General features: G+C 39.4%; 1 protein-coding gene across 2 annotated transcripts in view; it reads right to left on the minus strand.

Annotated features, from left to right (window-relative positions):
• The window catches only part of WDR75 (WD repeat domain 75), a 41420-nt gene that overhangs the window by 7363 nt on the left and 11520 nt on the right, over window positions 1-22537 (minus strand). For both annotated transcript variants that reach the window (XM_061433122.1, XM_061433130.1), the window contains exons 5-16: window positions 22397-22521; window positions 14761-14831; window positions 11364-11483; window positions 10820-10908; window positions 6883-7041; window positions 5941-6000; window positions 5735-5850; window positions 4390-4565; window positions 3084-3241; window positions 2427-2607; window positions 1262-1356; window positions 12-107 (exon numbers count right to left, since the gene is read on the minus strand). In XM_061433122.1, coding sequence (XP_061289106.1) covers window positions 12-107; window positions 1262-1356; window positions 2427-2607; window positions 3084-3241; window positions 4390-4565; window positions 5735-5850; window positions 5941-6000; window positions 6883-7041; window positions 10820-10908; window positions 11364-11483; window positions 14761-14831; window positions 22397-22521 — 1446 coding nt within the window. The remainder of the gene's footprint in view (window positions 1-11; window positions 108-1261; window positions 1357-2426; window positions 2608-3083; window positions 3242-4389; window positions 4566-5734; window positions 5851-5940; window positions 6001-6882; window positions 7042-10819; window positions 10909-11363; window positions 11484-14760; window positions 14832-22396; window positions 22522-22537) is intronic.

The raw sequence follows: 22537 nt of genomic DNA on the forward strand, positions 1-22537 counted from the left end.
TGTGTACTTACAGTCTGAACCAACAGAAGACTGAGCAATGGCAGCAATATTCTCTGAATTGGGATCAGGTTCCATAACTCTCACATTTAATTTCGTACTCCATTCCACTGGGGGAAAAAGGGATTCACTTTTAAGAAGAGATTTACCAAAATCTTCTTAAAGTAGGTACTCAATATTTATTGGGACAATCAATTTTCTTATTCTTAGGAAGAGGGATTTTATGCTTCCAGATAACACACAGTCAACATACTGAAATTATCTGTGGAAATCTACATTAAGATGAGGGGCAGGAAGCAAAAAAACAGTATTTCTTCCACATGCAATGAAATGGTTATTATTTCAATGCAACTATGGTCTCATGTTTTTCCATTACTGCTAAATGTGGGCAATGTTAACCAGAATTGTCATAGAGAATATTAAAAAAGTTATAAACATTCATTACTAAGCAACCACCATGTGTTCCAAACATACTTGAAAAAGTAAAATGCCACAGAGTCCATGTTTGTTAGGAGGACTGTTAATAGGCTCCATTCAAATTTAATGCTGACAGGGGCACTGCAGGTTAATATGCATTATGAATTAGAGAAACTTTCCACAAATTGTTATGAGGATGGAGAATACGGAGGGCGGCAGAGTTGTACACACTGAAGACTGGGGAAAACAGCAAGGACAATGGAAGTTGATTTGTTGAAAATTGGGCAATTTATAAACACCGCTGACCCTGAATAACACGGATCTGAACTGAGCCCGTCTGCACGTGTGTGCTCTCAGTTGTGCCCACTCTCTGTGGCCCCACGGACTGTAAACCTGCCAGGGTCCTCTGTCCATGGACCTTTCCAGGCAGGAATACCACAGTAGGGTCCCATTTCCTACTTCAGGGAATAAACCTTCTTCCAGAGAACAAGGCTGAGTCTCTTGCATCTCCTGCGTTGGCAGGTGGATTCTTTACCACTAGTGCTACCCGGGAAGCCCTTTATAAATACAGCTGACCCTTGAATAACACGAATTTGAACTGAGCGGGTACACATACACAGAGACTTTTAAAACAGCAAATGTTACAGCACTGTTCAACCCAAGGCTGGTTAAATCCACAGAAGGTTGTCTCTAAGTTATACGTGAATTTTTGATTGTGCAGAGGGTCAATGACCCTAACTCCTGCATCACTCAAGAGTCAACTGTAATCAAAGTCTATTATTACAGGCATAGCACTCCAAATTTTCCTGTGTGCTCTGATACTACTTTATAGCAAAAAATATCTTACATGCACAACTGAGCAGATTCCAACAGCACAGAATGCCATTTTCAGTGACACCAAGAAGATACTTGGAACAAGTCAATCTCCCAAAGCAAAGGTGCCTAGATTAAAACAAGGAAGTTAACAATTTAGTTCTACCACACTCAGGTACAAAGGACTGCAGACTTTCCGCCCTAAATTAAAACAAGGAGGGTAACAAGTTAGTTCTGCCATACTCAGTTACAAAGGCCTGCTGACTTCTTGCTTTATATTAAAACAAGGAAGGTTAACACGTTAGTTCTACCACACTCAGTTGCAGAGGACTGCAGACTTCTCGCCCTAGATTAAAACAAGGAAGGTAACAAGTTAGTTTTATCACACTCAGTTACAGAAGCCTGCAGACTTCCCGCCCTAGATTAAAACAGGGAAGTCAACAACAGTAAGTTCTATCACCCTTAGCTGCAAGGGACTGCAGACTTCCCGCACAGTACTAGTTTTGTGCAAGGCCGACTTTTAGATACACACGTGTTTTTATTCATAATCATCCTGCAGAAAAAGGGGGTAAGGAGCACAAAAGGAAAGGTTTATTCAGTTACTTTGTGTCTTTAGGAAAACAGATTTGATGACCAATTCTTTTCTAATATGCTGTACAGTACGGTAATTGGCACATATAGAGGACGTGTATGTGAAACATACTAAGTTACTTAAAACCTTTTATGCTTTTTTTTTGCCTCAAGAGGCAGATCTGCAATATGAATTGTGAAGTTTTATAAAGTAAATTCAGAATTAGATATGTTAGAAATTAGAAACAATTAGCCATTCTGTCCTCAAATGCTCAAGTGACCTGAAATAAAATGGAAGATATTACTGTTAATTCCCTTGCCATTATTAAAAATAATGAAGTTTGAGCATAACATTGCTTTTTTGAAGATGCAGAGAAAGTAAACATTGTCTGGATCTACTGAGCTTATGCATGGCATCTACTGTTGTGCAGTACAACCGAGAACACTAATGCACACGGTTTACAAACACAGCATTTCTTAGCTTCCCAGTATTTTGCTGAGCTGCTGGCACCACTGACACACCGGATACCTTTGGAGAAGGCATAAATTATTATTAAAGTTTATGTAGAAAGACTTGTTGAATTAAAAAAAAAATCCAGCAGTTTACACTCTCCCAATTATTTACCTACCTTATTTTCCCAGCTCGTTGACAAAATGTACATTTAAGTTCCCAAGTCTCTGAATCCCATATTGTAACTATTTCTTCAAAACTAACTGCTAGCAACGAGCCATCTTCAGAGAAACAACAGTTAGTTGCTTGGTATTTATGATAACTACCCACAAAGTCACAGGTCCAGCCAACAGCCTTTTCTGTGGAAATGTAGAGCATAGAAATAGTATATAGTATAACGCTAGATAATATTTTAGGGAATTGATTAGACACACAGATTAAAAAACAAGGAAGCAACAAAAACCTTTCCTCCCCCAAATTTAGTCACAAACCATTGACTGATATGAGATTCGTATCCCTTCCAAGAGACCTTGGCCTTCCCTCTAGTGCAACAGTAAAGGGAGCGATTGCAAAAGGAGTAACTTTTTTTAAAACTCTTTCCTCATAAAATGGAGTAATTAGCACACAATTAATCAAGAATGTCATAAAATAAGTAAAGATTTGGGAAAGAAGGAATGTAAAAATGTTATTTCCCAAATCATTTGAAAGTAGGCAGTGGTCTACAGAATTATAGTTGAAAAAATCCTCCCAGAATGGATATAATTTTCTTGAGTTAAACATACCAATTCTTAAACTTGTACACTACATATGCATACACTATATTTAAGCAACTTACTGTATATATCAGAATCATCTGTTAATATCCACACTTTGAAGTGGCCATCTTTACTTGCTGTAACCAACGTGGAGCTTTCAGATTTTTCTGCATTACAGAAACAGAGAGCTGTGATGTGGTCCTCATGTGGCATGTTAACCTTTGTATTAAGAACAAACCTAGTAGGAAGGAAACCAATTTATTTTTATACCAGGACAATATGAGATACTATCACTGAATATTAAGAATTCCTTACAAGTTGTACATTTTCCAACAGAATCATTAAGATTAGGCAACTTATATATTACTACCCATAAGGAGCAGCAGTTGAGTGCTCTGTCACTAACAGACAAAAGACGCAGAGAGTTCCGGCACATTACCTCTGGCCTCGTGTAACTTACATTAACACAGACGATTACGTAGTGTCAACTTACTGGTACACAGTGAGTATAAAATAGGGGTCTGTCCAAACATGACACTTGAAAGGCTACTACACTAAAGTACAGGAAAACTGCAGAACACATATACCTATTTTGAAAAAAAAAGCAAAAAAGGAAATGGCTATAAAGCCCCTCCTCGTGGCAAGAAGGTACAGAAACACTACCTATTTCAAACTGCCCTGGTCAGTATCTAATAAGTCACCCAAACTACCTCCCAAAGTTTGTTTCTGCCTCGACAGAACACTGGTGTGAATGAAAGGAACTCATGCTAGCCCTGTTTTCTAGAATATCAGGGCAGTGGTCCTGTCTGGCTGACAGATTTTTTAAAAGTCCAGGTTATGAGAGTGGTGTGGAGGGACTGTTTCCTCACCTGTAAAATGCAACAACAGGCTTATCTTGTGAAGATTCACAAGATAACTGGCACAGAGAACTAAGCCTAGGTCTTGACAAGCAAGGACTTGCTTGATAAATAGCTATTACAGCCATACTATGAGAAACTAGTGGGCTCCTTATCTAGTCGAAACTGCACCACACCACACTTCCACCACCTGCTACTGTCATTTTTCCCAAAGAAGGTAGTATAACATCAATGAAAGAGCCAAGGAACAAAGACAGCTGCATTCTAATCCTGGATCTGCCTGCAATTAGGTGTGTCCTTGGGGGTGCCACTTCTCCACGTTTCCTCATTTATGCAATGAAGTGACTCATAACTTGGAGGACACCACTGCTTTCTCAGAGCAGAAAGCTTAAAGGCTTTATTAGAGGAGTAACACTTCCTTCATTTCTCTTAATATAAATGTATCAAAAAGACCAATAATTGAAACCACAAGCTAGAAAGTCAAATAATTTTCTGCTCTGAAATTAAACAGCTATATAGGTAATCTTACCCTTGTGTTTTCTTATTATACATCCATAGTTTCATTTGCAATTCAAGCTCAGTTTCCTTTTCTTGACGTTGTTCCACCGTTGCAAGCCAATTACCATAGCAGCCAAATGCAGCCTTTGTTAGCTCAATTTGGATCAGACCAGAATCATTGATATATTCCTGCTGTATAATATCTAACTGATGGGTTAAAAAAAAATCCAAAATTTTTATTAATGTAAATATGTAAATGTTAAAGCATTCAAGGAATAATAAATAACCACATCATAAATATCTTCTGGAATCTAGAGTAACAGGCTTTTAGACAAAAATGAACTAACCATTTATGGTGATCAAAACTGCCATTAAAAAATGAAGCATATTATGTAACAAATTCAGTGGTGATAATTTTTCAACAATCTTGAATTTTAGTAATGATTATGCTCCATTTATAGATCTTAGAACAAAATCTTAGATTACAGTAATGTTTTTCTTTTGTTTCAAATAGTTTTATATAAAATCTCAAGACTAGATTTCACATCACTAGAAACAAAGAGAGCAAAAATAAAACCTACAATTTTTAAGGAGTGAAAAAAGAACAATACTGTAAACAGACGAGCATTTATAATTGTTTCCTTTATTTTATTTCCTCATCTACATCTAAAAATGTATTCAGTGTCTACTATTTCCAGGCATTGTATTAGAATGTACAAAGATCAGTACATTCTCTTTCTTTGAGAGGTTAAAAGGTATTGGAGGGAAAGAGACAAAGTGTTAGAGAGGCTGTAATAGAAATCTATAAAGGGTACTAAGTTGCTTCAGTCATGTCCGACTCTGTGTGGCCCCACAGATGGCAGCCCACCAGGCTCCCGCATCCCTGGGATTCTCCAGGCAAGAACACTGGAGTGGGTTGCCATCTCCTTCTCCAATAAAGGGTACTGTGGGGCACAAAAGAAAAAGTGCAAAGTCTAGACTGCATTTATTAGGATTACAGAAAGTGTTCCTCTTTAATCTACACTGAGAATTTTATCTTCAGTATGCACATATGACACTGTTTTGCCACAAAACACAGACGTGTCTGTGCCGTCAATCCACATATTCTCATATCCCATCCTTGTGACTCAAAGGTAGAGATGTGTGTAACAGTTAATTAGTGTTGTCTGAAACAATAAAAGAAGAGCCTACACAACAGTGCTGACTGGCTTTTACAGGCAGACTTCATCTGCAACTGTGGCTGTAAACAACTGATAATACAATGTTTGAATAACACAGGCACAACATCTTAAGAAGTCATAAAAAGCTACCTGACCCCAGTGGGTGCTATAAAACTTTCACTAGTTTTAAGATTAGTTAATGCATCAAAATCTTACATTGTATAACTGTTTATCACTTTGGAGAGAATAAAACTGCAGGTGGCCAGGTTTCCCGTTCAAAACCAAAGCTTTAGTTCTTGGGTCAATCATCAAACCAGTAAAGATACTTCTGTCTGCAAAAGAAGTGATGAATAGTAGCTGAAATCAGAAAAATATTCACTCTAAAAAATGTACACTATTCCACAGCCAAAGGTCTGCAGTACCTTTTACCAGGCCTTGAATTACTGCAGACGCCTCAAGGTTTCGGTGAATGATTGTTATCTCTGTGGGTAAAAAAAACAGTTAAACATAAATGAGTCAAATTTCAAGGCAAAAAAAAAAAAAAAAAAAAGGTGAATTTATATTCTTCTGATATATACCAGAATACAGAAGACAAGTGAGTTATGTTCTTGGGGTGTGACTGGAGAGTTAGGACTACTTTGTTATTTAACAGAAAAACCAGGGGTGTGATGAGGGCTTTTCATCCCACCTTTCAGTCCCTGTTGGAACCTCTAAGTTTTCTGCTGTGACTATGACTACACTGAAAATGTTAACTCAGAAACTTATTTGCCCCAAAAGAGATGGTTACAGTTTACTTTGAAATGAATCACTGCATTAATGGGTTGGTTGGCCATGCTCTCTGTTGAGGGGAAACCAGGCAGTGGGCTATGGGATTCACATCTCAGCTGAGTTATAACAGGATGACTAAATGTGTTGGAGGAATCACAAGACTGCCTCCATTTCTGTCAAAATCCCACACTGAGATAATAGCTCTCACACTGAGATAATGGTTATACCAAAGGAAAATCTCATAGCATTCTTACAAAAATGACATTATATTGTAAAAACACAAACGCCCATTTCAAAACCCTTCTTTTATTCCCCCAATCATCCTACATGAAAAAGATCTTTAAATATAAGTGGCATAACAATAACTAAATACACTTAGCCATATACTCTCATAAAAACAACTCTGGAAATGTAGGATTCTGGTGGCATCTAAGGGCAAGAAAAGGATGGAGAAAAGATGAGAAATGGAAGAGAAAAAAAGGCTGGTTAAATCCTATGCTACTCTTAGTTTGCTATTTTCCATTCCCTACAGACGCTAGCTAATTTATGACATTACACAAAATCATATTTCCTCACGACAACAAATTCAGACCTACTGTTATCGGAATGTGAAGTACAGAACAAATCCCCGGCTGGTGACACTGAGATATGTTCAATGGTAGCTCCTAAGCGGGGGAGGAACTCCTTATTCTTCTCTGCCGCCTCTCGCCACTCTACGAGGACAGACTCACGGCCACCGCTCAGCAGACTGCTGCCTTCTCATCCACCCAAAGAAATGAGAAAGAGAAAAAATACGAAGATATAATCAATGTTGTGATTTTTCCTATGTTAGAGAAAAACTATTTAAAAAAACGTGCAAACAAGTGTCTTTATATCTTTTAATAAACTTGGAAGACAAAAGATTTAAAGATCACTGATTCATGGATTTTTTTTTCTTTCTGGTTATGTCATTACTTCATTGCTGACCAATTCTGCCAATAACTAGAAAATCTGGGTAACACAAACATCCTCCAGGCCCAAATGGCTTCACTAGTGAACTTTTCCAAACATTTAAGGAAGAAATAAACCAGTTTTACTCTCTTCCAGGTAACAAAAAAGAAAGAACACTTCCCAATTTGTTTTGAAGACCAGCATACTTCAGCACCAAAACTAGTACACTCTTAAGAAAAGTGCAAGCCAATTTCTTAACTGGCAAAAACCACCACATGAAAACAGCAAGCTGAATCCAACGATACACTAAAAAGACAGGACATCACTGCAGGGTAAAGTGCACTGCAGCAATGTGAGGTTATTTTAATGTCTGAAAAATAAGCCAATGTAATGAACTCTACTTCGAGATAAAGGAAAAATAAATAAATCATCAGTATTTTACTATAGATGCAGAGAACATAAATGATATTATTCTAGACCCATAATAAAAACTCAGTAACCAAGTAGTGAGACCTTTAAAATTTCACCAAAACACCTATAGAAAATCTACAGGTAATTTAGTGGTGAAACACTGAAAACCTTCCCCCTGTGTTGGGAACACCGTACCACTTTTATTCAACATTAACCTGAGGTCCTAGAGCACTGAAATAAAAAAGGCTTAAAGATCAGAATGAAGTAACAAATTAGATGCTAACAAGATGGATGAACCTAGAATCTGTTATAGTTAAGTAAGTCAGAAAGAGAAAAACAAATACAGTATATTAACACATATATATGGAATCTAGAAAAAGTGATACTGATGAGCTTACTTGCAGGGAAGGAAAGGAGATGCAGATGTAGACACAGAATGGGCTTGTGGACAGTGGGGGAGGGAGAGAGAGGGATGAATGGAGAAAGTAGCATCAACACGTGTGCACTCTCGGGTGTGAGGTGGACAGCTGGTGAGAAGCTGCGTGCAGCACAGGGAGCCCAGTGTGGTGCTCTGTGATGGCCTGGAGGGATCGGATGGGGGCAGGGGAGGGGGCTAGGGAAGGCAGGGATGTATGAGTAATTATACCTGATTTGCATTGTTGTACGGCAGAAACCAACACAACATTGTAAAAATTAAAAAAAAAAAAAAAGAAATTAACGTGATTCAGCATTATTAACTGAAGTACAGATTTTGTTCACATCTCATAGAATTTTACGTTAGTGTCCATTATTTGTTTTCATACCTTATTCAAGACTCTGCTGCTGCTGCTGCTGCTAAGTCGCTTCAGTCGTGTCTGACTCTGCGACCCCATAGACGGCAGCCCACCAGGCTCCCCCATCCCTGGGATTCTCCAGGCAAGAACACTGGAGTGGGTTATTCAAGACTCTACATTGTATTTAATTGCACTGAGCAGTATCAGCTGCATGCAAAAAATTCCACTGAATTCTCTTTTCACTTTTATTCTATTAAAAATATTTTGTAATTTTCCTTGTTATGGCATCTTGGATGTACCTCTCATTCAAAAGTGGACATTTAATTTCCAAATATATGGGATTTTTAAAGGAGCTTTGCTATTCATTTCTCATTTAAAAGATTCTCTGCAATCACCCTCTGTGTTTTTTTCAGTCCTCTAACTTTTCAGGTCTTCTATATTCTTGTACTCCTCTGTACATTCATTCTAATAATTTCTGAGAGTTTGATATTGAAACTCTAACTAAAAATCTTAATTTATCGACTTAAAACAGACAATTGTAATATATATGGTGAAACTACATGTAACTTTGTTTTGTATTTTCCAGGTCTCCTGTAAATGTGTTATTTTCATAATTTAAAAAACAATAAAACTTAGATGCTCACAGAAAGCATGACTGGGTTCAAAGTGGAGCCAAAACAGTTTATACAGTTAATATTTAACCTAACTTATAAACAGTTCTAAAAACTGTTTGCACAGACAACTAATTTCTTTCTTCAGTTAACTCTTATACATATTCAGGGTCAATTCTAACATTTCACTGACAACCATGTACTATATTACTTCTTATTTACAAACATTCATGTGATTTAAAAAAATGACATCAAGAATTCAGCTCTATTAGCCAAGATGATCTGCAGTACCTCCTGTAAGAAAGCCCTGGTTCACAGTAGAGGCACTTGGTATTCGTTTTTTCTTTCTTTGAGTGCCAACTAATCTAACTATGCCTTCTTCCCTAAACCCAACCTGAAAAGGCCGATCCTGAATGTTCCAGGGCTTAAGGATAAGTAAGGCTATCAAGAAAGCTATGACTAATAACTAGCTTGACAGGCAGTGGGCAAGATGGGTAAGGACAACAAAAGAGAAAAGTCACAATGACAATATTTATCAGTTGATCTTGGTCCTGATTTGAGCAGGGGTCACAGCAGAGAAAAACAAACAGTAGGAAGGGCTGAAGAAACCACCCTGGGTCAGGAAACAATAAAGACACAGCCTGAAACATTACAGACGCATACATACAAAACGCCACAAACACCCTCCTTTGTACTCTGGGGGCTGGGGTGGGGGGCGGGGGCGGGTTAAAGAAAAGGTGGCCTATGTCTTCCATCCACAGGGTTAACACCCTCTTCCTTCTCCTTTTGTTCTCAGTTCCCGTGGACTCCAGCTGTACTACTCTAAGTATCAGGCTGCGTCCCACCCTTCCACACACCACTCCCCAACCCCCAAAACCAAAAGCACAAGTGGGCTGAGGATACCTTCTACTTCCCAAAGCTCCAGTGAGTTAAACCCAAGAAACCCTGTAGGAATCCAGAGCCCACAGTACTAAGACTTGTCCTGGCCGTCTCTAGGAAGACCTGCAGGAAGAAAATCCACCTTCTCCAGGGACACCAACCCCTGGAGCATGCAGCACCCCGTCCCCTGCATTGTTCGGAACCAGCCAAAATATAATGACATGATTTTCAGCACACAGGTGTAGGGATGCTAAAGTAACCAAAGGCAAAATGTACCCCAAATTTCTATTGTAGGTCATCCTATTTCCAAGGGGGTGTTTTTACTCATTACAGCCACTCTCATGCAGCTTAAATGGAACGAAGGACTGAATTAACTTCAAACAGTGAATGTGGCGATCTTATAGGTAAAAAAAGAAACTTTTGAACTAGATCTAGGTCCAAATCGAACTTACTAGCCATGTGACCTTTTAAGCAACTTAGTTCTCAACTATAAAGCTCATTTATGGCATCTGTACGACGAGAATAAAGGTGCCTATTATTTTTGGAGTCAACGTAATGAGATAATGGATGTGAAGCATCAGCAGTCACTTGCTCTTGATAAACTGTAGTTAGACTCATGGACAACAAGCACTTGACAATGTGCACATACATTAAAACAAAAAAGTAATATAATTTAAATAGGTGTGTATTAACAAGAGGCTTTATGACAGGTGTACAGTTTGATACTCTGAAGGGCTCTGAAACCTTAAACAAATGGTATTGTGCAATAAGCATTGTGCTAACTATGCCTAAAACGTGAGTAATATATAAGCGCTTAAAATTCATTTTGCCCAGGCAATTCTAAGTCTTTCAGACTATAAATACAATGAATTAAAATACTTGGTTCACACATTTCAAAAGTTCATTTTAATTATTAAATCTGCACTTACCTGTCACTGAAAAAGCCAAATCCATAACCAAATCATGATGCCAATGTAAACATGTATATGTATATTTCTTTTCATCATCAAAATTCCTCCTGTTGGAAAAAACCAAAATTCTTAATTTGGTCACAGGGGTATGTTTATCAAGCTCACTGGTTTTAATGTGCAAAAAGAACACTTTCTATTTCTAAACCAGTCACTTCTGCAAACAACAGGCCATCATAGTATCCTACCAGTTCAATATTCACTGTTGTTACTCTTTCCATTTTACTTAAAGGCTGACAAAAAGCTCTCTTATAGATAAAATGCACCTTTTTCACTCCTAGGGCCAAGGGTGGAAATCTTAAAATAGTAAGTGTGCAATGAAGAGTATAGTAATATAAAAAAGGGAGAAAAAAAAAAAGACAGGGAGGACGCCAGCAAAGCCTCATCTACTATTAGCAGCTGCTTTTCAGTTCTGTCCTTCTCCCTGTACCCAGGTATACCCCTGTTCTGCAGGACTAATCCAGAAGAAATAAATGATCATCAAGCTCTTCAAGAGTAAACCGACCAAAGACGAATTTTGCCATCCTTGTGACCAGTTGCTATGCAATCTTCCTTTGGGTGACATGTTACACATGTAAAGTTGTTCCTAGCATGTTTCTTATTTCTTGATGATGATAAGGTAAACCTAGAAGAAAAAAATTTTACCTTGATTATTAAAGACTTGGTGGGTGTGATATAGTTAAGTAAAAGGAGGTCCATCCTTATCAAGCCAAACTGGTGAGCTCTCAGAATGCACTGAATATAAATGTACGATTTTTAAGAAAAACTGTGACCAGGAATCATCAATTACATTTTATAAACATTTATTATTAAACAATATAAACTTTATGTGAATAACATTCTACCATAATTACTTATCCATGGAGGCTACTGAGAGTGAAATAAAGAACAGACAGTCCTTTCCGTGGTTTTCTACCTGGCCAAAGTTTGTTAAAATTTCTTGTTTAAGCTAAGTTTTTAGTATTAAGTATGGATAAGCTTCAGAAATTATATCTGAGACAGCTGGATAATCTGTTCAAAGATGTAAGGATCCTTCTTATACTGCAAAGGAAAACAGATGTTAATCTTCAGGCAGGGTTCAAGAGGACAGCGTCCTTTGAAGAGTGACTTCTCATGCTTAGCACTGTGTTGCTGTGTGCTGGGCTCAGTTCTGTCTGACTCTTCACAATCCCACAGACTGCAGCCCACCAGGCTCCTCTGTCCATGGGACTTTCCAGACAAGAACACTGGAGTGGGTTGCCATTTCCTTCACCAGGGAAACTTCCCAATCCAAGGATCAAACCCATGTCTCTAGTATCTCTTGCACTGGCAGACAGATTCTTTACCAATGTGCCGCCTGGGAAATCCCATGCTTAGCACTAGCCTCTTTAAATATATTATCTCAGTCATCCTTACAACTCTGTTCAGTTCAGTTCAGTTGCTCAGTCGCGTCCGACTCTGCAACCCCATGGACTGCAACACACCAGGATTCTCTGTCCATCACCAACTCCTGGACTCTACTCATGTCCATCGAGTTGGTGATGACATCCAACCAGCTCATCCTTTGTCATCCCCTTCTCCCCCTGCATTCAATCTATCCCAGCATCAGTCTTTTCCAGTGAGTCAGTTCTTCGCATCAGGTAGCCAAAGTATTGGAGTTTCAGCTTCAGCATCAGTCTTTCCAATGAATATTCAGGACTGACTTCCTTTAGGATAGAATGGTTTGATCTCCTTGCAGTCGAAGGGTCTCTCAAGAGTCTTCTGCAACACCACAGTTCAAAAGCATTAATTCTTCCATGCTCAGCTTTCTTTATAAACTCTCACATCCATAAAAGACTAGAAAAACCATAGCTTTGACCAGATGGACCTTTGTCAGCAAAGTATATCTTTGCTTTTTAATATGCCATCTAGATTGGTCATAACTTTTCATCCAAGGAGCAAGTGTCTTTGAATTTCATGGCTGCAGCCATCATCTGCGGTGATTTTGGAGCCCCCAAAAATAAAGTCTGTCACTGTTTCCCCATCTATTTGCCATAAAGTAATGGGACCGGATGCCATGATCTTTGTTTTCTGAATGTTGAGCTTTAAGCCAACTTTTTCACTCTGCTCTTTCACTTTCACCAAGAGGCTCTTCAGTTCTTCACTTTCTGCCATAAGGGTGGTGTCATCTGCATATCTGAGGTTATTGATATTTCTCCCAGCAATCTTGATTCCAGTTTGTGCTTCATCTAGCCCAGCATTTCATATGATGTACTCTGTATATAAGTTAAATAAGCAAGGTGACAACATACAGCCTTGATGTACTCCTTTCCCTACTTGGAACCAGTCTGTTGTTCTACGTTCTATTCTAACTGTTGCTTCTTGACCCGCATACAGATTTCTCAGGAGGCAGGTAAGGTGGTCTGGTATTCCTATCTTTTGAAGAATTTTCCACAGTTTGTTGTTATCCACACAGTCAAAGGTTTTGGCATAGTCAATATAGCAGAAGCAAATGTTTTTCTGGAGCTCTCATGCTTTTCTGATGATCCAACGGATGTTGGCAATTTGATCTCTGGTTCCTCTAAATCCAGTTGAAAATCTGGAAGTTCATGATTCACATTCTGTTAAAGCCTGGCCTGGAGAATTTTGAGCATCACTTTGCTAGTGTGTGAGATGAGTACAACTGTGCGGTAGTTTGAACATTCTTTGGCATTGCCTTTCTTTGGGATTGCAATGAAAACTGACCTTTCCCAGTTCTGGGGCCACTGCTGAGTTTTCCAAATTTGCTGGCATATTGAGTGTAGCACTTTCACAGCATCATCTTTTAGGATTTGAAATAGCTCAACTGGAATTCCATCACCTCCACTAGCTTTGTTCATAGTGATGCCCACTTAACTTTGCATTCCAGGATGTCTGGCTCTAGGTGAGTGATCACACCATCGTGGTTATCTGGTTATCTGAAGATCTTTTTTGAGTAGTTCTTCGGTGTATTCTTGCCACCTCTTCTTAGTATCTTCTGCTTCTGTTAGGTCCATACCCTTTCTGTCCTTTATTGTGCCCATCTTTGCATGAAATGTTCCCTTGATATCTCTGATTTTCTTAAAGAAATGTCCAGTCTTTCCCATTTTATTGTTTTCCTCTAGTTCTTTGCATTGATCACTGAAGAAGGCTTTCTGATCTCTCCTTGCTATTCCTTGGAACTCTGCACTCATATGGGTGTATTTTTCCTTTTCTCTTTTGCCTTTAGTTCCTCTTCTTTTCTCAGCTATTTGTAAGGCCTCCTCAGACAACCATTTTGCCATTTTTCGTTTCTTTTTCTTGGGGATGGTCTTGATCACTGCCTCCTGTACAATGTCACAAACCTCCATCCATAGTTCTTCAGGCACTCTATCAGATCTAAATCCTCGAATCTGTTTGTCACTTCCACTGTATAATCGTAAGGTGTTTGATTTAGGTCATATCTGAAGAGTCTAGTGGTTTTGCCTACTTTCTTCAACTTAAGTCTGAATTTTGCAATAAGGAGTTCATGATCCCCATTTAATGGTATCATCCCCATTTAAAATGTATGTTAATCTGAAGTGCAAGGTGGTTCAATAAACTAATTTGAATCATGTTAAGCCCAGATATCCAAAAGCCTATATTCATCTCTATAGCCACAATATAAATGAGGATAATCTAGAAAAGACTTTGGAAACCACATCTCAATTCTGACAGCAGAAATCTATGTGTGGATGGAGTTTTAGGCAGACAAGCTCCCTAGGATTTTGTGTGTAATAATTTTAACTCACTGTGGATTAAAAATTCTACCTTTATATCTTGTGGTTTCATAATTTTAATATGGTATAGAAATAGCTTTGGGTCACAGGATGAATAAAATTAAGATAAATAAAATTACAATAAACTCTTGAGTAAATAAAATAAAGCTATCAAAACGGAATTCTTACCTTGTTGTTGTTTTCTTTTTGAAAAAATAAACAGACAAGTAGAAGTCCCGTACTGCAGCAACATACTCCCCCTGGTATTGCAAAGAGAAGATAACATTCACAGTAACAGTTAACACCCTTTAAAAAGAAATATTCTCGTCACAATAGTTAACAAAGCAACAAAACTGTTTTGCTGATCAAGATTAATATGAAATGATATATTACAGTTTAACAATGGAAAGGATGTGCAATTGCTTAGTTGACTCTTTGTGACCCCCCCATGGACTGTAGCCCACCAGGCTCCTCTGTCCATGGGGATCTCCAGGCAAGAATACTGGAGTGGGTTGCCATGCCCTCCTCCAGGGGATCTTTGCAACCCAAGTCTCCCACATTGCAGGCAGATTCTTTACCATCTAAGCCACCAGGGAAGCCCAAGAATATTGGAGTGGGTAGCCTATCCCTTCTCCAGGGGAACTTTCCGACACAGGAATTGAACTGGATCTCCTGGGTTGCAGGCGGATTCTTTACCAGCATGATTATTGTATGGAAAGGATACTCCTACTTTTATAATAATCAGAAAGTTAAAGATTAATGTAGATCCTATATCCTAAAACTAGAGTCTCGAACTTTAAGTATAATGATTAAAACTTTTTCTATTATGGCACAATTTATAAACAGTAAAGTGCAATGTCTGACATGTATCTAACCACGTAACCATCACCACAATCAAGATTTAGGACATTTTCTTTGCCTCAGGAGCGCTCATTTGTTCTTTATTCCAGTCAATCCCCAATGCCCCTAGCCCTGCCAGCTATCACCATGGCTTACCTCTCGGCCTGTTGTATAACAGAACGGTAAATATTAGGTTGGTGCAAAAGTAACTGTGGTTTTGTATTGTTGAACTTTGCCATTTGATATTGGAATACATTCTTAAATACACGTGGTTATGTTATACATCATTTTAATGCATATTTCTCAGTTGATGTTTTTTGCTAACAACTTATTGCTTGCTGTTTATACTTATTTTTAGACTATAGAAACGGTATTAGACGAAAAGCAAATTTATGTGATTCTCTTATTTGAGTTCGAAATGGATCATAAAGCAGCAGAGACAACTCACAACATCAATAACACATCTGGCCCAGGAAAGACTACTGAACGTCCAGTGCGGTGGTTGTTAAAGAAGTTTTGCAAAGAAGACGAGAGCCTGGAAGATGAGGAGGGTAGTAGCTGGCCACTGGAAGTTGACAATGACCAACTGGCAGCCATCATCAAAGCTGATCCTCTTACAACTTCATGAGACTTTGCCAAAGAACTCAATGTCAACCATTCCGTGGTCATTCGGCATTTGAAGCAAATTGGAAAGGTGAAAAAGGTCAATGAGTAGGTGTCTCAAGAGCTGACCAAAAGAAAAAAAAAAAAAAAAATATATATATATATATGTATCTATATATACTTTTGGCACACACAGCGCAGCCGAGAGGAGCTACCCCACGTCCGACGTCAGGGGCAGTGGCTGAGACTGCCAGGCTGCAACTGCATAGGAACGGCCAAGAGGAGCTACCCCACGTCTGAGGTCAGGGGCAGTGGCCGAGACTGCCAGGCTGCAACTGCATAGGAACGGCCAAGAGGAGCTACCCCATGTCCGAGGTCAGGGGCGGCAGCCGAGAGGAGCTACCTCGTGTCTGAGGTCAGGGGCGGCGGCCGGGAGTGCCAGGCTGTGACAGCGTAGGAGCAGCCGGGAGGAGCTACACCATGTCCCAGGCCAGGGGGTGGAGACAAGCAACCCCAAGTCCAATGAGCGTGGGCACAGAAGGGCCTAGAGGAGCTATTCCACTTTCAAGGTCAGGAGGGGCGTAGGTGAGGAGATACCCCTCTTCCAAGGTAAGGAGCAGCAGCTGTGCTTTGCTGGAGCAGCCGTGAAGAGATACCCCACGCCCAAGGTAAGAGAAACCCAAGTAAGACGGTAGGTGTTGCAAGAAGGCATCAGAGGGCAGACACACTGAAACCATACTCACAGAAAACTAGTAAATCTAGTCACACAGACCACAGCCTTGTCTAACTCAATGAAACTAAGCCATGCCCGTGGGGCAACCCAAGATGGGCGGGTCATGGTGGAGAGATCTGACAGAATGTGGTCCACTGGAGAAGGGAATGGCAAACCACTTCAGTATTCTTGCCTTGAGAACCCCATGAACAGTATGAAAAGGCAAAATGATAGGATACTGAAAGAGGAACTCCCCAGGTCAGTAGGTGCCCAATATGCTACTGGAGATGAGTGGAGAAATAACTCCAGAAAGAATGAAGGGATGGAGCCAAAGCAAAAAGAATACCCAGCTGTGGATGTGACTGGTGATAGAAGCAAGGTCCGATGATGTAAACAGCAATATTGCATAGGAACCTGGAATGTCAGGTCCATGGATCAAGGCAAATTGGAAGTGGTCAAACAGGAGGTGGCAAGAGTGAACATTGACATTCTAGGAATCAGTGAACTCAAATGGACTGGAATGGGTGACTTTAACTCAGATGACCATTATATCTACTACTGCGGGCAGGAATCCCTCAGAAGAAATGGAGTGGCCATCATGGTCAACAAAAGAGTCCAAAATGCAGTACTTGGATGCAATCTCAAAAACGACAGAATGATCTCTGTTCGTTTCCAAAGCAAACCATTCAATATCACAGTAATCCAAGTCTATGCCCCAACCAGTAATGCTGAAGAAGCTGAAGTTGAATGGTTCTATGAAGACCTACAAGACCTTTTAGAACTAACACCCCAAAAAAGATGACCTTTTCATTACAGGGGACTGGAATGCAAAAGTAGGAAGTCAAGAAACACCTGGAGTAACAGGGTAATTTGGCCTTGGAATATGGAATGAACCAGGGCAAAGAATAATAGAGTTTTGCCAGGAAAATGCACTGGTCATAGCAAACACTCTCTTCCAACAACACAAGAGAAGACTCTACACATGGACATCACCAGACGGTCAACGTCAAAATCAGATTGATTATATTCTTTGCAGCCAAAGATGGAGAAGCTCTATACAGTCAACAAAAACAAGACCAGGAGCTGACTGTGGCTCAGATCATGAACTCCTTATTGCCAAATTCAGAGTGAAGTTGAAGAAAGTAAGGAAAACCACTAGACCATTCAGGTATGACCTAAATCAAATCCCTTATGATTATACAGTGGAAGTGAGAAATAGATTTAAGGGACTAGATCTGATAGAGTGCCTGATGAACTATGGACTGAGGTTCCTGACACTGTACAGGAGACAGGGATCAAGACCATCCCCATGGAAAAGAAATGCAAAAAAGCAAAATGGCTGTCTGGGGAGGCCTTACAAATAGCTGTGAAAAGAAGAGAAGTGAAAAGCAAAGGAGAAAAGGAAAGATATAAGCATCTGAATGCAGAGTTCCAAAGAATAGCAAGAACAGGTAAGAAAGCCTTCCTCAGCGATCAATGCAAAGAAATAGAGGAAAACAACAGAATGGGAAAGACTAGAGATCTCTTCAAGAAAATTAGAGATACCAAGGGAACATTTCATGCAAAGATGGGCTCGATAAAGGACAGAAATGGTATAGACCTAACAGAAGCAGAAGATATTAAGAAGGGGTGGCAAGAATACACAGGAGAACTGTACAAAAAGATCTTCACGACCCAGATAATCACGATGGTGTGATCACTGACCTAGAGCCAGACATCCTGGAATGTGAAGTCAAGTGGGCCTTAGAAAGCATTATTACGAACAAAGCTAGTGGAGGTGATGGAATTCCAGTTGAACTATTCCAAATCCTGAAAGATGATGCTGTGAAAGTGGTGCACTCAATATGCCAGCAAATTTGGAAAACTCAGCAGTGGCCACAGGACTGGAAAAGGTCAGTTTTCATTGCAATCTCAAAGAAAGGCAATGCCAAAGAATGCTCAAACTACCGCACAATTGCACTCATCTCACACACTAGTAAAGTAACGCTCAAAATTCTCCAAGCCAGGTTTCAGCAATACGTGAACCATGAAATTCCAGATGTTCAAGCTGGTTTTGGAAAAGGCAGAGGAACCAGAGATCAAATTGCCAACCTCTTGAGAAATCTGTATGCAGGTCAGGAAGCAACAGTTAGAACTGTACATGGAACAACACACTAGTTCCAAATAGGAAAAGGAGTACGTCAAGGCTGTATATCGTCACCCTGCTTATTTAACTTATATGCAGAGTACGTCATGAGAAATGCTGGGCTGGAAGAAGCACAAGCTGGAATCAAGATTGCCAGGAGAAATATCAATAACCTCAGATATGCAGATGACACCACCCTTATGGCAGAAAGTGAAGAGGAACTAAAAAGCCTCTTGATGAAAGTGAAAGAGGAGAGTGAAAAAGTTGGCTTAAAACTCAACATTCAGGAAACGAAGATCATGGCATCTGGTCCCATCACTTCATGGGAAATAGATGGGGAAACAGTGGAAACAGCATCAGACTTTATTTTTATGGGCTCCAAAATCATTGCAGATGGTGACTGCATCCATGAAATTAAAAGATACTTACTCCTTGGAAGAAAAGTTATGACCAACCTAGATAGCATATTCAAAAGCAGAGACATTACTTTGCCAACAAAGGTCCGTCTAGTCAAGGCTATGGTTTTTCCTGTGGTCGTGTATGGATGTGAGAGTTGGACTATGAAGAAAGCTGAGCACGGAATAATTGATGCTTTTGAACTGTGGTGTTGGAGAAGACGTTTGAGAGTCCCTTGGAGTGCAAGGAGATCCAACCTAAAGATCAGCCATGGGATTTCTTTGGAAGGAATGATGCTGAAGCTGAAACTCCAGTACTTTGGCCACCTCATGCGAAGAGTTGACTCATTGGAAAAGACTCTGATGCTGGGAGGGATTGGGGGCAGGAGGAGAAGGGGATGACAGAGGATGAGATGGCTGGATGGCATCACTGACTCGATGGACCTGAGTCTGAGTGAACTCCGGGAGTTGGTGATGGACAGGGAGGCCTGGCGTGCTGTGATTCATGGGGTTGCAAAGAGTTGGACATGACTGAGCGACTGAACTGGAATATACTTTTTATTCTATGCAACAACAATGAACCATTTCTTGATCTGTGACATACGAGGAAAAGTGGATTGTATATGACAACCAGCAATGACCAGCTCTATGGGTGGACTGAGAAGCAGATCCAAAGCACCTCCCAAAGCCAAATTTGCATCAAAAAAAGGTTGTGGCCACTGTTTGGTGGTCTCCTGCCTGTCTGATCCACTACAGCTTTCTGAATCCAGGTGAAACCATTACATCTGAGGAGTACGCTCAGCAAGTTGACGAGATGCAGTGAAAACTGCAATGACAGCAGTCGGCACTGGTCAACAGAACGGGCACAATTCTTCCCCAAGACAACGCCTGAGTACACGTCACACAAACAACACTTCAAAAAATGAATGATTTAGGCTATCAAGTTTTGCCTCATCTATTATATTCACCTGACCTCTTGCCAACCAACTACCACTTCTTCTGGCATTTCAACAACTTTTTGCAGGGAAAATGCTCCACAACCAGGAGGCAGAAAATGCTTTCTGTGAGTTGACGAATCTTGAAGCATGGATTTTTATGATACAGAAGTAAGCAAACTTATTTCTCATTGGCAAAAATGTGTTGATTGCAATGGTCCCTAGTTTGATTAATAAAGATGTGTTTCACGTGTATATGTGTGGTGGATTCATGTTGTTGTATGGCAAAACCAATATAATATTGTAATTAACCTCCAATTAAAATAAATAAATTTACATTAAAAATAAATAAAAAATAAAAGGAAAAAAAATAAAGATGTGTTTCCGCCTAATTATAATGATTTAAAATTCATGGCCTTATGATCAAGCAATCCCACTGCTGGGCATACACACTGAGGAAACCAGAATCGAAAGAGACACGTGTACCCCAATGTTCATCGTAGCACTGTTTATAATAGCCAGGACATGGAAGCAACCTAGATGTCCATCAGCAGATGAATGGATAAGAAAGCTATGGTACATATACACAATGGAGTATTACTCAGCCATTAAAAAGAATACATTTGAATCAGTTCTAATGAGGTGGATGAAACTGGAGCCTATTATACAGAGTGAAGTAAGTCAGAAAGAAAAACACCAGTACAGTATACTAACGCATATATATGGAATTTAGAAAGATGATAACAATAACCCTGTGTACGAGACAGCAAAAGAGACACTGATGTATAGAACAATCTTATGGACTCTGTGGGAAAGGGAGAGGGTGGGAAGATTTGGGAGAATGGCATTGAAACATGTAAAATATCATGTATGAAATGAGATGCCAGTCCAGGTTCGATGCACGATACTGGATGCTTGGGGCTGGTGCACGGGGATGACCCAGAGGGACGGTATAGGGAGGGAGGAGGGAGGAGGGTTCAGGATGGGGAACACATGTATACCTGTGGCGGATTCATTTTGATATTTGGCAAAACTAATACAATTATGTAAAGTTTAAAAATAAAATAAAATTAAAAAAATAAAATAAAATTCATGGTCTGAAACTGCAATTACTTTTGCACCAATCTAATACCTCCCAATGGTAGCTCAATATCACCTTTCTGAGATTCACCCACACTCTTAAATATATCATTAGTTCCTTTTTATTGTTTAGCAGCACCCAGTGAATGCATATGTATTACAAATCGTTGATTCTCTTATTGACGCACACTTTCTCGTACGTGTCATTTGGTGGCCACGCTTTCATGTTGCTACCTATAGGCAGAACTGCTGGGTCACAGTAAGGCACATGCTTAACTTTACCCCATATTCAGCCACCACTTGGTACTGTCACTATCTGTTCTAGTGGACGTGAAGCAGTATCTCATTGTGCTTTTAATTTGTATTTAACTGATGACTACGCTGCTGAAGAGTAATGACGTTTATAATGTTAAAAGTGTTTTCTCTAAGAAATTAAACCTTTTTAGAACAAAGCCAAAATAATGTTATAAAACTTAAGACTAAAGAAACATGCCATCACAATGATATTTAGGGGCTTTCTATGGTACTTGATTTGATAGCTAAATAAATTATTGTATGAACATCATACAGTTAGTTTCAGATAAAAATTTAAGTATACACATGCTGCAGTGCTAAGTGAAGAAAAAAAAAGATAAAGCCCTCAGATAATTATTCAGATTGGGAAGTTATTTTATACATATTTAAGAAAAAGTCTAGAAAAACATTCCTCAAATATTATTGCCTGTTGAGATTTCATTTCTTTACTTTTCTGTAAAAGCATACTATTTACAGACATGGAGGTCATATTTTCAAAAGACATATATCTATAATCAAGTGGCTACAATATCTACAATCAATTTAAGTGGCTTTTACATGGTATAGGCTAAGAAGTACAGAAAATATGTCAAACCATTGATTTTTCTGAACAATTACAGAGTTTATAAGAGCAGTAAGACAATATACAAAATAAGAATGGCCCTAAAAAAAATCTGTACTGCAAACATATGCTAAAGCTGCAAGACAGTTTTTTTAGCTACTAACAAAGGCACTGTAACTCAAGGCAATATTAAATGACTGTAACATAAAATACTCAGAGGAAAGATCGCAGGAAAGAGATTTTATGTACACAAAAGAAAACCAACAAAGCAAATTTTACCTCATTTCCAAAGGCAATGCACTTGGGTGACTGGTTTACGTAATCCAAAACAAAGGAGAGCTCCTTAGCTTCTATTTCCTGACTTGATGATTTTGGTAGTTTCACTGAAGCCAGCTGAAAGACATCTAGCCAAAGGCAGCT

This window comes from Bos javanicus, chromosome 2 (assembly GCF_032452875.1).
Source record: "Bos javanicus breed banteng chromosome 2, ARS-OSU_banteng_1.0, whole genome shotgun sequence".
NCBI lineage: Eukaryota > Metazoa > Chordata > Mammalia > Artiodactyla > Bovidae > Bos > Bos javanicus.